At 36.2% G+C, this 15332-nt stretch overlaps 1 protein-coding gene, 1 long non-coding RNA gene and 1 other non-coding gene across 3 annotated transcripts in view; 2 read left to right on the top strand and 1 right to left on the bottom strand.

The window, feature by feature from the left end:
- LOC129751117 (calcitonin gene-related peptide type 1 receptor) overlaps positions 1–7631 on the top strand; it is a 157631-nt gene extending 150000 nt beyond the window's left edge. The window contains exons 9-10 of the mRNA XM_055746425.1: positions 6746–6926; positions 7108–7631. Of these exons, the coding sequence (XP_055602400.1) occupies positions 6746–6926; positions 7108–7377 (451 nt within the window). The 3' untranslated portion in view covers positions 7378–7631. The remainder of the gene's footprint in view (positions 1–6745; positions 6927–7107) is intronic.
- LOC129751120 (uncharacterized) lies at positions 3580–4368 on the bottom strand. Its single transcript, XR_008738611.1, has 3 exons — positions 4010–4368; positions 3748–3951; positions 3580–3679 (listed from the first exon to the last, which is right to left on the bottom strand). It is a non-coding gene; the product is annotated as an uncharacterized LOC129751120 (long non-coding RNA).
- Positions 7632–7769: 138 nt separating the features above from the next.
- On the top strand, positions 7770–7841 carry Trnad-guc (transfer RNA aspartic acid (anticodon GUC)). The gene has a single exon. It is a non-coding gene; the product is annotated as a tRNA-Asp (tRNA).
- Positions 7842–15332: the final 7491 nt, after the last annotated feature.

Genomic DNA, 15332 nt, shown 5'->3' on the forward strand with positions numbered 1-15332 from the left:
GTCAAAAAGAGAACACAATGAAACGATTCATCAAAAGACGGCTTGCGAGAGGTCAAGTCCCGTTTGATGCAAAGGAGATGAAATTAAGAAGTCTTGAATAATAATTCGAATATGAATATTAAAAATGGCTTGCGAAAGACAGAATTTAGTAATCTTGAAAATGGTTTGGAATATAAATATGCTGATCGAAACAAAATGGCTTGCGAGAGGTCAAGTGCGATAATGGTGCGAGAGGTCACAATGTAACAATTCATCAAAAGACGGCTTGCGAGAGTCCAAGCCCCGTTTAGTTTGTGCGAGAGGTCGCAAACTAAATGAGATGAATTTAAGCAATCTTTAATAATGTTTGGAATATAAATATGACGATCGAAACAAGATGGCTTGCGAGTCCAATAAAGTTGTGCGAGAGGTCACAATGTAACAATTCATCAAAAGATGGCTTGCGAGAGGTCAAGTCCCGTTTAGTTTGTGCGAGAGGTCGCAAACTAAATGAGATGAAATTAAGAAATCTTGAAAAATGTTTGAAATGTAAATATGACGATAAAAAACATGGCTTGCGAGAGGTCAAGTCGAATAATGTTGTGCGAGAGGTCACAATGTAACAATTCATCAAAAGACGGCTTGCGAGAGGTCAAGTCCCGTTTAGTTTGTGCGAGAGGTCGCAAACTAAATGAGATGAAATTAAGAAATTTTGAAAAATGTTTGAAATATAAATATGACGATAAACAAGATGGCTTGCGAGAGGTCAAGTCCAATAAAATTGTGCGAGAGGTCACAATGTAACAATTCATCAAAAGATGGCTTGCGAGAGGTCAAGTCCCGTTTAGTTTGTGCGAGAGGTCGCAAACTAAATGAGATGAAATTAAGAAATCTTGAAAAATGTTTGAAATGTAAATATGACGATAAAAAAACATGGCTTGCGAGAGGTCAAGTCGAATAATGTTGTGCGAGAGGTCACAATGTAACAATTCATCAAAAGACGGCTTGCGAGAGGTCAAGTCCCGTTTAGTTTGTGCGAGAGGTCGCAAACTAAATGAGATGAAATTAAGAAATCTTGAAAAATGTTTAAAATATAAATATGACGATAAACAAAATGGCTTGCGAGAGGTCAAGTCAAATGAAGTTGTGCGAGAGGTCACAATGTAACAATTCATCAAATGACGGCTTGCGAGAGGTCAAGTCCCGTTTAGTTTGTGCGAGAGGTCGCAAACGAAATGAGATGAAATTAGGAAATCTTGAAAAATGTTTGAAATATAAATATGACGATAAACAAGATGGCTCGCGAGAGGTCAAGTCAAATAAAGTTGTGCGAGAGGTCACAATGTAACAATTCATCAAATGACGGCTTGCGAGAGGTCAAGTCCCGTTTAGTTTGTGCGAGAGGTCGCAAACTAAATGAGATCAAATTAAGAAATCTTGAAAAATGTTTGAAATATAAATATGACGATAAACAAGATGGCTTGCGAGAGGTCAAGTCCAATAAAGTTGTTGAGAGGTCAAGTCCCTTTCAGTTTGTGCGAGAGGTCGCAAACTAAATGAGAGGAAACTAAAAAAAATTTTGAAAAATGTTTGACATATAAATATGACGATAAACTTGATGGCTTGCGAGATGTCAAGTCCAATTAAGTTGTTCGAGAGGTCACAATAAAACGATTCATCAAAAGATGGCTTGCAAGAGGGCAAGTCCCGTTTAGTTTGTGCGAGAGGTCGCAAACTAAATGAGGTTAAAATTAGGAATCTTAAATAATGTCTGGAATATACACATGATGATCGAAACAAGATGGTGAGGTCACTATAAAAGTCAAATCCCGTTAAGTATGTGCAAGAGGTCGCAAACTATATGGGTAACATTTAGTAATGAATATGACGATCAAAACAAGATTACTATTGAGAGTTCAAGTCCCTTTTAGTGTGATGACATGACCAGGTTTTTTTTTGTAAACTTATCAAACTTTGAAAACATCACGATTTTCACCTAAAAAATAAAATAGCTCTATCTCCTACAAATACGAATTTAAACTTTGAATCAATGGAAAAGGTTACTGTAACGAGCATAATTAAAAAAAATCGGTTGCAAACTGTTATGATTGCGACTGACACACATTTTAGGTATTTTGAGATAAATAATTATTTTTTGGAATGTGAATATAATGATCGATAAAATTCGGCTTGTTTTAGATCAAATCCAAAAATGTTGTGTTAGAGCTAACAATATAACAATTGACCAAAACACGGCTTGCAAAAAGCCTAGCGTCGTTTACTTTGTGCGGCATTCACAAAATGGGAATAATGTTTGGAATGGGAATTTTACGACGGATAGAAATCGATAAAATTTAACCCCAATATTTTATATTACTGTGTTAAATTAATTAATAAAATTGTTCGGATAAAGCCATGATTTTGACTGACAAAGTCACTTCGATTGCAAGTAAAATGGAATAACATAAGCTCAAAAAAGCACACGTACAACTCATTTAGTGGAAAAAAGTACCTAGTACGACTTAAAAAAATAAAAAACCTTAAATTGTAATAAAGCCAAAAGTTGCACAACAATGAGAGACAATTTACAACAATCCAATTCAATTCAAATTGGAATACAGGTCAAACTTTCTATTTAAAGAACTTATTTTAAAGAAATAGAGACACCCAAGGATATAAAAGGAACATCGATTATATTAAAATTAAAGCTACAGCATTTTGAATTCAATAATTGAAGGTAATTGTGGGTAGGCAAGCAAGCTAAGTTTAGCAAAACTTTTTAGATTTTCCGTTTATAAAATTTATGAACTATCGTTTGAAAAAGAAAAAAGAAGACACCTTACCTCAAATACATAGGGAATTAAAATTTTCATGGCCCGAAATAGATTCAGTACAATTCATTTAGTGTTCGTCAATTATGCCGTAAGATGGAATACTACGGAAATAAAACAACATTTCGTCAGAAATTACATATTTTAGAATCAAAGGACCAACTCATTAAACAAGTTTGATTTCTTTAAAAAAAAAAATAAAAATAAACGAAATTTCATGCATAGCACTATATAAAATATCATGTGAACAAAACGGTAATAGATTTGAACTTATTGAATTATTAAGTTTCATAGTTTACCTTCAAAATGGTGTGTTGGAACACAGTCTCTTTGTTACATAGCGCCAATAATACAGGTTTATTAGACCAAAAAAAAAAAACTTAAACAAAAATGCTTAGCTACAAAACAAGTGCACTGTCCGATATTTAAAAATATCATTCTGGCTTTTCTGAAAGTAATTTCCGATTTTACTTGCATCATTTGTTCTCACACTTAATCTTTTCTCCTGTGGTCGGAACGATATTGTCCTGTATTTTCAACAGCTGAAATTACAGGAAAAATCTCGGGACAGAAGAAGTGCTCAGGAAAACAACTGTCAAATGCACCTGTAGGTACGAAACAGTTTCCTCCTGTGGTTTACAGGAAGTTTCAAAATTCTCCTGTAGCCTCGAGAATGCTCCCTCACGAGATTTACATAGAACTTAGGTATTTGTTATGCAGAAAATTAAAAACACCATTTTTTTTTCAAATTATAACATTATCTTCTTTCCACCTTTATTCATGGTTCGAAGAGAAATGGATTAATTGTAATATTGATTAATAATAATAGTAATATCAATTGAGCCTGGGTGTTCGTTTAAGCATTTTGTCTGAAAAATAAAAACAATTTAGTTAGTCAATTTAGTTTCATGCACATATGAATTATTTAAAAAATTACCTCCTTCAGCCTTTTGATTCAGTTCTTGTAGGTCATTTGGGGTTTCTGGACAAGCAACCTGATAAAGTACTGGAACAACGAATGCAGCAAAGGCCAATTATGTCCTTTTTGTTCGACTTCGAACACCACCAGTGGATCCTCTGGAACAAAAAAGCCTTCGGCAACTCCCGCTGTTTTTGTGGCCGCACTTCATATGCATTTCTTCTACGAAAATGAAAATTATTATTTCGATACGGATAACATACATATGTAGAAAACTTACTGAGCTTTCGATGCTCTGGATTCGATGATGAAAGATTGACAAAAACGAACATGACCGTTCCTTGAAGTTTTCTTCTGGACTTTGTCGTCACCGCTTGAATATTTCTACCACACACGCGGTATCTTACTCAACAGCACAAGATGAAAAAGGATGAAAAATAAAAAGCGCGACAGAAAACGGTTGACAGCTGATACGATCCTACGTAATACAGGACACTTGTTCGAGTTCCTGGGCGTTCGTAGACATTTCATCGCGAATTTCAGGAGATATGAAGCGTCCCGAGATTCGGGTGAGTTCCCACTCGAGTTTCGTATGAATTGAGCAGCTTTCCTGTGATACAGAGAATCATGGTCCCGAGCAGGATAAATGCAATCTTAGTGTGTAGCTTCTATAACCAGGAGTTAAGTAATATTCTTGTTACTAAGTATTATTTTTTCATTTTTCGCGTGTAGCATTAATTGTCCTTAAAAGTAAGGATCTTCAAATTCGGATTGAAAGGTTTATTTGTTCGGCAATGTCATTTGTGATGGCTGTCATTCTGATTTTCGTTTAATTTACAATTCGTTAGCGGCTTGAACTTAGTCTAACTCTAACGATATCTGAACATTTACAGGAATTTGCACTAGCCATTACCAAATAGGGCAACTCGTTGTGTTTGTTTAGTGTTTCTCTAAATTATTTAAAGATATAACGTTCCCAAAAGATTTGTCATTATATTGGTTGACAAGTTTTATTGTATCTAAGAAGGGCGGAGTTGGAACACTATGTTGAAGGACTTAACTTATTTCTATTATTACTTGAATTTCTCAAGGTTTTCTGTTGAGCACACGCGAGGTTTAATGAGTTGCATATTATTCCTTCTGCACTGTCCATGTCTAGTAACAGGTCAACCGGGTGATCTGCAACAAATTTGTCTTCCTCTTGGGATTGACTGGCACGGAAAAGGAACGTCCACACTTTGGTTGATGTATAGTTCTGGAGTTTGCGGGTTTCTGGCGTCCATAAGTAGACAAGCAGGGCCCGTGTATACCGAAGATTGTCATCTTTCGTTGATAGTGGCACTGTTAACTGGTGTTGTGGAAGTAGAAAACAATAAGTTTGTGTTTCGAAAACATTTAATAAGGACTTACATCTGCAAATGCTTGCCAACTAGGCCTTAGTGTTTTTTGTTTCTGGCGGACAGTGCCCTGAAAAGCTATTCCCGTAATTGCTCCTCCAATCGCTCCCGTCCTTGCCAGTTCGTAACAATAACACAAAAAAAAAGTAAAAGTAAAACGAGCAATCAAATTGTCAACAGTGAGTGACTTTAGATGGCAGTGATGGCAGAAAAACAGTAGTTGAAAATAACGGAGCCAAGGTTCTTAGAAACACAAGGTTCTCCGACATTCACAGTGAAGAGGCGAAAAGTGCGCGGAACACTCAATGAATAAAAATATTCGCTAAGCTGTCCTGTGGTTTATTGAATGGTAATAGTTTTATTAGAATAATGCAAAATCTATTATCAAGTTATTCTAAAGAGAGCTAGAACATAATATGCCACGGCAATCAAAATGTATGTCTCTATCAATGTTTAATTTTTTGTAAACTTTAACTTATTTTACATCTTGTACTGAAATTTATGTGGAAAACAGATTAGAAAATTCAATCACTTTTTTTTATATAGAAAGAAAAATGTTTGTAAGTAAGTTTGAAAATAACAAATCGTGAGAAATCAGCATGAAGGTGAAAAAAAAAAAACAAATAATATATTAATGATTCAGCTCATTATTAGAGTGGAGGAGGAAGCGAATGTAGTAGATATATCCAGATGATTAGTATTCATGTTGGTTGACCATTCAATTTACTTAGTTTTTATTAGAACAACTGTTAGATAAGTCCTTGATAATGTCTTTGTAAAATGCTCCGGTTTATCGGTTCAGATGTCAATACTTTACTATGTTATTTTGAACAGTGCTAAAATGAGTCAAGTTAAAACTATATATGATTATGCCAGTTTAAGAGTGTTTACTGAGAGACGAGTCATGAGTTCTTGAGTGACCAAGAGTGAACTTAAATTTGAGATCTGTTGATAAGCATGTTGTGGTTGTCATTCTAGATTCGAATTTCAAAGCGAAAGGTAATATCAAATTTTGAAAGATTTCGTAGTGATTTGGAAATGTTTAAAAAAGGTTTTTAGGATAAAGTGAAATTGAGAAAAAGTGTGTTGAACTGAAGAACGGTTACTACAATCGTGTTAACTCGTTTACGACAATGAGTGCAACTTACCTACGGTGAAACATGGAATCAACATTATTAGAATGGTTCAGGGATTGGGTATTTTTATTTGGATTATAAGGTTTTTATTGAACTTTTCTTCCGGAAGACAATATGATGTTGTCTGAAACAAGTTGTGGTTCTTTTCTTTGAAATGAACCATCCTAGGTCGATGTGGTTTTGCCAGGCAGCAACGGTATCAGACAGGTATTAGTTGCGCTCTGACACCCTCATTTTGCACCTGATCCTGAAATGCTTCTTCAACCCATTATCATTCCCGGTCGTCCTTGGCTGGTCCTGATGGCGTGGTGATTGCATTCCATCAGCATCAGCGTTGTACTCTGAAACAGATTATTGAAATGAAGTAGCTCAAGCGTCCAACACAAAGCGAACCAAGGGAAAACCGGTGAAGCGGGCAATTAATCTGATTTTTAACATTTTTTTTTTAAATTGTTATTTAATATTTCCCTACCTTGATTTCAGCTGCTGGATGGAGGAAAGCCAAGCCATGTGGTTGCTGACGGTTCCGGTGAGCCTCTCGTTGGTCGCCTCGGTGGTGTTTCTGGTCAATGTGGTCCGGGTGCTGCTGACCAAGCTGAGCTCAACCTCGCCCAATCCGGCTCCACTGGGGTTGAAGAAGGCCACCCGGGCGACGCTTATACTGGTAAGATTGAAAATATTTTGTATACCTATTCGACAGTACAACGATTGCAAAATATTCAACTTTCAATATGATGTCCAGAAAAGTATATTTTTTGCATTTTATGTGAAGTAATCACTCCTGCAGATCGAATCTCAGCACGAAGTTGCAATTTCTAAGTCATTTTTTCCCATACTATTCTCAGATACCTCTCTTCGGGCTGCAGCACATCCTGCTCCCGTTCCGTCCGGATAAGGGTTGCGAGCTGGAACGCCCCTATCAGGTGGTGTCGGCCGTCCTGATCAGCCTACAGGGCGCCTGCGTTTCCTGCTTGTTCTGCTTCGCCAATCACGATGTGATCTTTGCGATCCGCTGCCAGCTGAGCCGATTCTTCCCGGAGCTGGTACATCATCCGTTCCACGAAAGCTACAACGGTGGTCAACCGGCTACGCAAAGCCGCGACATGGTCGTATGACTGCTGGGCTTTCGACGCGGCACCAGAACCACCGGAAGCCACGAGGTCATCGGGGAGTGCGTCGTCGAGGGAGGAGTTTAAAATACGTTGGGAGGGAATAGAGTGGTTAATATTTCGATGTTCGATCTTAAAAAATGTGGAATATTTAATGAATGTTGATCAAATCATAGACTATAAGAAGTGTGGAGGGATCGAACAGATCCGTTAAGGTTTTCCAAGATACGTATCGGTCCTAATGTGAGATGGAAATGTAAACGAAGTTACTTGAGTCTCAGAGATTCTAGAAATAAATGCATTACTAGTCATACGAGTCTAATATTTTCTGAGTGAGAAATTTCTGTAACTCATTTGTCATTTTTGTCATTTTTGACATTTTTGACATTTTTTTTTATTCCTCGATAGTATAGTGGTCAGTATCCCCGCCTGTCACGCTGGAGACCGGGGTTCGATTCCCCGTCGGGGAGCCAGACGACGAGGAGCTCCTATCGAGATCCATTCCGACAACGGAACTAACTTCCGTGGAGCGGAGCAACAAATTCACAAGTTTCGCGAAGATATGGCCGCCACGTTTACCAATACCTCCACGAAATGGGTCTTCATACCTCCCGGAACCCCTCATATGGGGGGTTGCTGGGAACGCATGGTACGATCAGTTAAGACAGTTTTCGAGGACAGTATTCAAGATTGGAGAAAGCTCGACGATGAAGCCTTGTACACCCTAATCGCTGTCGCCGAAGGAATTGTTAACTTGCTTACTTATTTGCCGCTGGAGTCTGAGGAGAATGAAGCGCTGACACCAAACCATTTTCTTTTGGGTAGCTCTACAGGGGTCAAACAACCGCCGATGAACTTCATCGACTTGGGCAGAACATCGAACCGAACCTGGAATCTTATTCAAAACCAGCTGGATGGATTTTGGCGCCGATAGATCCGAGAATACCTCCCGACTATCACGAAACGTACGAAATGGTTTGAAGAAGTTAAACCGGTTGCAACAGGAGACTAAGTAGTAGTCGTAAACGAGGGTAGACGAAATGGTTGGGTTCGAGGTAAGGTCTTAGAGGTCATATTGGGCTCAGATGGTCGAGTTAGGAAAGTGATTATTCAGACGACCTTAGTCGTCAAGCAGTGTCCAAGTAGGCCGTTTTGGACGTCTTACCACGTCGTTGTAACAAAGGATCTCCATCTGTTTCGACCTGTGTTTCGCGGGGGAGGATGTTGATACCTGGGAGCACTGCAGGTGGTGCAATTTCCAAAAAAGTGCACAAATTTATTTAGTGAATTTTTACCTATATTTAAGACTTAGCTCGCAAACAAGATCTGATAGAAAAAAAAACTAATTGCATTGGAATCAGCGCTCCAATATTAGTGGAAATTAGCCTTTACAGTCATTTCACCTTAGAAAAATGTAAATTTTGTTGCTTTGTGTTATTTGTACTTTCCATCAAATATTGGGCAGCCTTTTCCGATTGTTTTTTGTTATTTCATACCATTGGTTTTTTAAGACGTCTCCAATTTTTTTTAGCGTTGTGAACTTGCGAGCGGCTTCTATCTTTAATTTTGGGGAGTTTGGAGGACCTCAGGAAAACTTTCCGATCCACATGAGCATCAAAATCAAAATTACATCTCTAAAAGTTTCTGCAACTATTCGTGAAGAAAATTTATGTTTCAAAACAACGAATATCCATCATAATTTTACAACATTTGGTTGTTATTCAAAAACTCGAAATTGTGGTACGTAAGAATTTAAAATATGTTTTTTTTTGCTTAACTTCAATACAGGGTGGCCAGCGGGAATGGAAAATTTTAAAATTCCTGGTTTTTTTCTGGTTTTTTCTTGTGAGATTTCCTGGTTTTCACGATTTTAGAATAAACCGTTTAATACCTTTTTCAAGATTTATTGACCGAACAAATAAGACATTTTGTATTTGTAAGTGAAAGTAAGTCAAAAATGAAAAACGCCTTAGTCTTTATCATAAACTTTTTCCAATTTTGACAACTGTTTGTTAACGGAAAATTCTTTATTTTTATAATTTAAATTTTTTGGACGTCATCTTGGAATGTTCAAGTACCGCATTGCATTATTTGAAATCTTATGATATCATGTTGTAAATCTAAGTTGACGTTCAAGATCTCAAATTCTATGGGAGATTTCAAAGTTTGTTCAACTAATCAGAACCGGAACTTCTTTTTGTCAATAAAACAATTTTGGGGTTCAAAGGTTTCTTAAACAATTAAATTTATGGTGAGGAAAATATATTTTCCGAGACATTTAAGGTTAGTTTTTTTTCGTGAAAATTATTAATCAATTAAATAAAAATTTATGAATTCTTCGAAAAATCAAGTTCGATTTGTTAAAATCGGACGCAACATCAGAGATTGATTGTCATTGTTTTCTTCAAAACTCTCAAAGGAATGAACAATCCATAATGGTGTCTTGAAATGAAAGCTGCAGCATCAAAAGGGCTGGAAAATGATATGTTTTGACTAATATTTGAAGATACAGGTGATACTTTTTATAGATTAATCATGTAGAAGTTTATTATATTTTAATTCAAAACCTGGTAAAATTTCAAGCTTTTATATGATTTCACTTGGGAAGTTATAAAGTTAAAAAGGTGCATTTGAAAAGGGGTTCATAAATCTCTAAAATCTCAAAAAAATGAAATTTATAAAAATCGCCATAATGAACCAAATTTAAAACAATTTTAAAAATTTTAAATAATTCAGAAAAGTCAGTATATTAAGGTAAACAAACAAGCTTAATTTGTGCTGCAAATGTATTATACTTTTGAACTCGGACTTGACAAGTTGAACACAAATTCTGAAATAACAGCTTTGTATTGAAATTCTGTTTTTTCTATTTTGAATCTGGATTTATGATTTTTGAGTGTTATTTGAATAATAATTTCTGAAGTCTTAGTACGGGGTACTGGTTGATAAACTATGGATTTATTTAGGTTACAAGTTTCTTAGTTTTTCGTTTTATTTCTGTTCCAAAATGAGTTTGTTTAATCCAGATAATGAGTTTTGAATCTCAAGTTTAGTTATATTTTTACATTTTGAAATTTAATTTTAAGTCCGATTCCGAAACTTGAAACCTCAAACTTATACCAGAATCTTTTTGAAATTCATCTGCATTTTCAGTCCAACTCCTAAATGCATGAAATCTTAACACAGAGAACTAAATTCGACCTTCTTAATTCTTTTTTTTTTTTTTTTTTTATTTATTTATTTATTTAAAGATAAAACTAAACCTAATTTACATTTTCTTCAAATTATCTTCATTTAAATCACTCGTTATGGAACTATGTATAAAAACTGATTAACCCTAGAAAACAACCCACGATCCATAATGTGCGCTTAACAAACTCTAATGAACTTATCCAAGATAAGTGCACCGAGTAGTTTCACGGCACAACAGTGTTTTATTTCTTTCTTCTAGTTGACTCGCATGAGGCACTTCTTGTTCGGCGTAACCTTGTAAACCTAGCTTGCGCTCGTAAAGAATCCTCGCCTCTAGCTGGAACTATCATATGTTTCCGTTCCACCGTCTCGCTGCCTGAAGTATCGTCACTGCCATCTTTCAAAGCTTTTCTGTCGCTTTTTTTCGACTTTTCCTTTTTCTCCACCTCACGCCACCCTTCGCTCGCATTTTCCATCCGTTCGTCCATATCCGTCATATTCAGATTGCAGTCTGTTGTAGGAATGTGATCTTCAACACCCGAAAGAACACGAAGATCACCATTGTTCTCTGAAGCACCCACTTTTTCGTCTGTTCCAACGTCAGCAGCTCTTTGAATGCTCCGTGTATCCTCTATACTAATTGGAGTCGATTCCACCGGCCGTTTAGAGAGTGATATTTTAGTATTGTTTGAGTCGATTGCATGGTTAATACCGCTTGCCACGATGCTGGCAAATTTCTATCTCTGTTACACAGCAAACTGTCGGTCAGGTTTCTTTTCCTCGGGCAATTGACCTTGATATGATCTAAGGCCCCACACACGAAACATTTATTGCGAATACCTTCGTAATAAATTCTTGCCTTGATATGGTTTATCTGTAGTTGAGCAGGAACTTCTGATTCCACCTCCATGTAAATTCCCCTGACACCACTCAAAATGGGATACCCTGAGTCCACAGAATAACGTTCGCGCACCATTTGTTCAATTTTTCCATACTTTGATAAAACTGTCGAGATTTGCTTGTCCTCTACTTCGGGAGGAAGTCCAAAAATTCTAATGTACTTCAATAAACCACTAGCTTCAGAAACCGTGACATTAATTTGACTGCCGTCTGCATATTCAAAAATAAACTTATCACCAAGCTTCGCCAGCACCATTTTCTTAAAACTTTCCGTTTGGAATTTCACATAAAGACTGAAATCTTCACGATACATCGCGTCGAGAAGATCACAACTCCATTCCTTTTTTCGGAAGAAATCAAAAACTTCACTATTGGTAGGATTCCGAGTCTGATTTCCGAAACGCAGTTTGATGGTCTTCTCTCGTTTGGGTTCCATTCCCGAGCAGATTGTGATGCCTGAATCGATAGCAAACACTAACCAAAATGAGCTATCAATGCCAAAATGATAGCATAATTTAATGTCGCAATTTTTCTGAGGACAAAATTAGGTTTCATTGAGGCATTGATACCAAAATGAAAGCAGAGGTTTCCTTCATTACGGTAGAGCAGAAAAGTGAGATCAAAATGATAGCATGATTTAATAATCAATTTCGTATGATGGTAGATTGCATTTTAATAGGTGTTGAAAATTAAATCGAACTGAAAACGTATCTGTTCGTTAAGCTTTGTCTTCTGAAGTTAACATTCCGCTTATCTATTCATTAACTAAATTAACACACATGTTCTTGAGATACTCAGGAATGAAAGGTTAAATATTACTCATCATTTTTCCAAGAACTAAATGTTCTAATGAATATTATATGAAAACATTTAACTTTTGAATGCCAGCAATGAAACAATAATTTGTCGAAGAATTTCCATAACTAACCTCACTCCATTCGGAGATTTTTCACTTGATGATCGATCGACGTAAAATGCTTCAACGATAGAAGAAAAAAAGGATACAACTTTTTTTTTTATTTTGCTTACCTTGAATAAATTATGTTTAAAGAAATATAATTTTTCACGTTCGATTAATATTTTGATAATTTTTATTTCTTGTATTTGGAGGTACTAGCACCGATTCTAGGAAACTACACGGACCCGTTTTTAAACTCAGAACAAGATACGAATGGCTCAAAACGAAATGATAGTTCAGTGGCGTTCCTCAATTTTGAGTTTTTCTGCTCAATTTTATGTTTTGCATTAATAATGAAACATTCTCTCTCGAACACAGCAATTTTGAGTTCGACTACTGATCTTAGTTTTGAGTAGAAACAGTTTGAGTTCATCCGAACTCAATTTTGAATATGCAATATGCAAAATTGAGTTCGGATGAACTCAAACTGTTTCTACTCAAAACTAAGATCAGTAGTCGAACTCAAAATTGCTGTGTTCGAGAGAGAATGTTTCATTATTAATGCAAAACATAAAATTGAGCTAATATACTTTTGGAACCGGTTGTAACTGTTTGGGAATGATTATTTCTAACATTTTAGGCTGCATACATTTTTGTATGATGCCATGACCCAACGAAATATTGCAGCGTTTTGTATCTGCTGTTCTTATTTTGAGGGAACTAAGCAATGAACTTGCATTTAACACAGGGCCCTGAAATTCAATATGAAAGAAATTAAGCCACAGTGAGCGCAAGCTCATTTCCGAGGTTATAGGTTCAATTCTGCCCCCCCCCAGGCCCCCCCCCCCCCAAAGAAAAAATCGATTCTTTTTTATTGCAAGAGTACAAATAACACTAATTTCAACTTGATTAAACAAACTTTGTTTTTATTTCTTATCAAACTAAATTTTGAGTTTCAAATCGAAAGCGTGTATGTGTTCTGATTTTTTGATATATTTTGTGATGCGTAAGCGTATTTACTGTTCACTAGTTCAACAACCTAGAGAAGAGGCTCCAAGAAAGAAAGAAGAAGAAGGAAAAGTATTTACTGCGAAAATAAAACTTTGTTGATTTCTCACTTATTTATTTTTTGAGGTTCAATTTGTAACCGTGTGGTGTGCAACCCGCAGTTGAGTGAATTTTTGTTAAAGTGTTGTCTAGTGGAATGTCATTAGTGTTTTTTTTTGCAGTCGAATGTTTTGTTTTGCGCTGTTAATAATTATTTTGCTGGTTAAAAACGCATCTTCATTGATAGCCGCCTCAGTGTCCAATTTATTTCGGAACGTCCACAACCGACGGCAACTGCTGCCAGCCTATGGTTCGCTGGTAAGTTCAATTTTTCAAATCAACATCATTGTTGACGAAATCTGTTATTTTAGGATGGACTAGATTTTCTGTAGCCAAATAAAAAAAAACAAATTGGACGGGTCTTCAGATGTCCGGACAAATTGGCCACGTATTTCTCACAATGAATACAACCGAAATCATACTTATTATCAGGAACCGATGGAGCAATCTCTCTTCGCCGTTTGGCCATCAACTTCAAGTATGCAAGCTGCCTACTTGAAATGTTACAATGCGTGGTTCACCGGAGAAAAATTCACATCTGGACTGAAATTCTGAACATCCAATACGAGACGGACGATTTGCCGATGACTTCCAAACAGCTGAATGCTACCTAACGGTAAAATCTGGATGTCTTCAAAAAAAAATTGAAAGGTGAGTACAAGACTTTAAATTGAGCAGCGTTTTCTTTAATGATTTTCGGATTTGTCGAAATCTGAAATTTATTGAGCGTATTGAAATTATCACCATGCAACATTTCAAAGCTGAGATGGATCTGAAATTAAATTTTTACATTGTTCGGCTGAAGAAGCTCCCAGTAGCGTATTAGATCAATTTTTAAATTGCAAAGTTTTAAATATATTTCTGATATTCTTAAGATTTTTCATTTACATATTGGGAGTCCAATAATAACCAAAATCTTACAAACTTGTTTCAGTATAGCTTATTGCAACTTTAACTTTTTGTTGATTAATGCTGATATGTATCACAAAAATCTTCGAATAACATAACAAAAAACTTTAGTATTTTCTCACTTTAATGATTGCTACAAAAACTAAGATTAAGTGGTGTTTCATGTTTCACTGCATACATTGAGGCGTTTACGATGTGCGGAATACGCTTATGTATAATGAACATCCCTTTGATAAAAAATTGCAGGTATGAATATTGGAACCTACCTACTTTCGATTGCATAACTGAAGGCGATTTCATAATACATAGACATTTTTACTGCCTTAGTTGCTTATTCATAAACCATGCAGACTTTTACGGCAAAACTAAAGAAAATTTGGCTATCACGCCTCGAGTGTTAAATTTTCTCTCATTTTGCTTGGCATAACGTGGTACTCAGTTAAAATAAGAGCAAAATTTCCATACTCGAATAGTTATGTTCTGCCAAATTTTGCTTGTTCTGAGGCTTAAACGATACCTCGTTTTACATAAACTTTGAGAGCATATTGATACCAAATAATGCTGTAGATGAAATTTTTTCGATGCCTTATATTGGCATGGTTGTGCTCTCCAAGCTCTCAAAAAACGAGGTGTATTTAAGGTCTCAGTTTTAGCAAAATTAGGCATCATTTTGCTAACCAAGTATGAAAATTTGTGCTCTCATTTTTGCTGTGTACCACCTTATGTCAAGCAAAATGAGAGCACATTAGGCTCTCAGGGCGTGATAGCAAAATTTGCTATAATTTTGCCATAAAAGTCTGCTCGGGTTTTGCTTTCGGGTTAACTATCCCTGGACGAAGCCTTTGTTTTCACAATTCCGAAATGCAGAGCAAGCTGATACCACGTCCGAACTACTTCGCAACTGAGAGCGAACTCAAAGAATCTAAATTTGAAATATCATACTGAGCATGAATTT

This window comes from Uranotaenia lowii, chromosome 3, assembly GCF_029784155.1.
Source record: "Uranotaenia lowii strain MFRU-FL chromosome 3, ASM2978415v1, whole genome shotgun sequence".
In the NCBI taxonomy this organism is placed as follows: Eukaryota; Metazoa; Arthropoda; class Insecta; order Diptera; family Culicidae; genus Uranotaenia; species Uranotaenia lowii.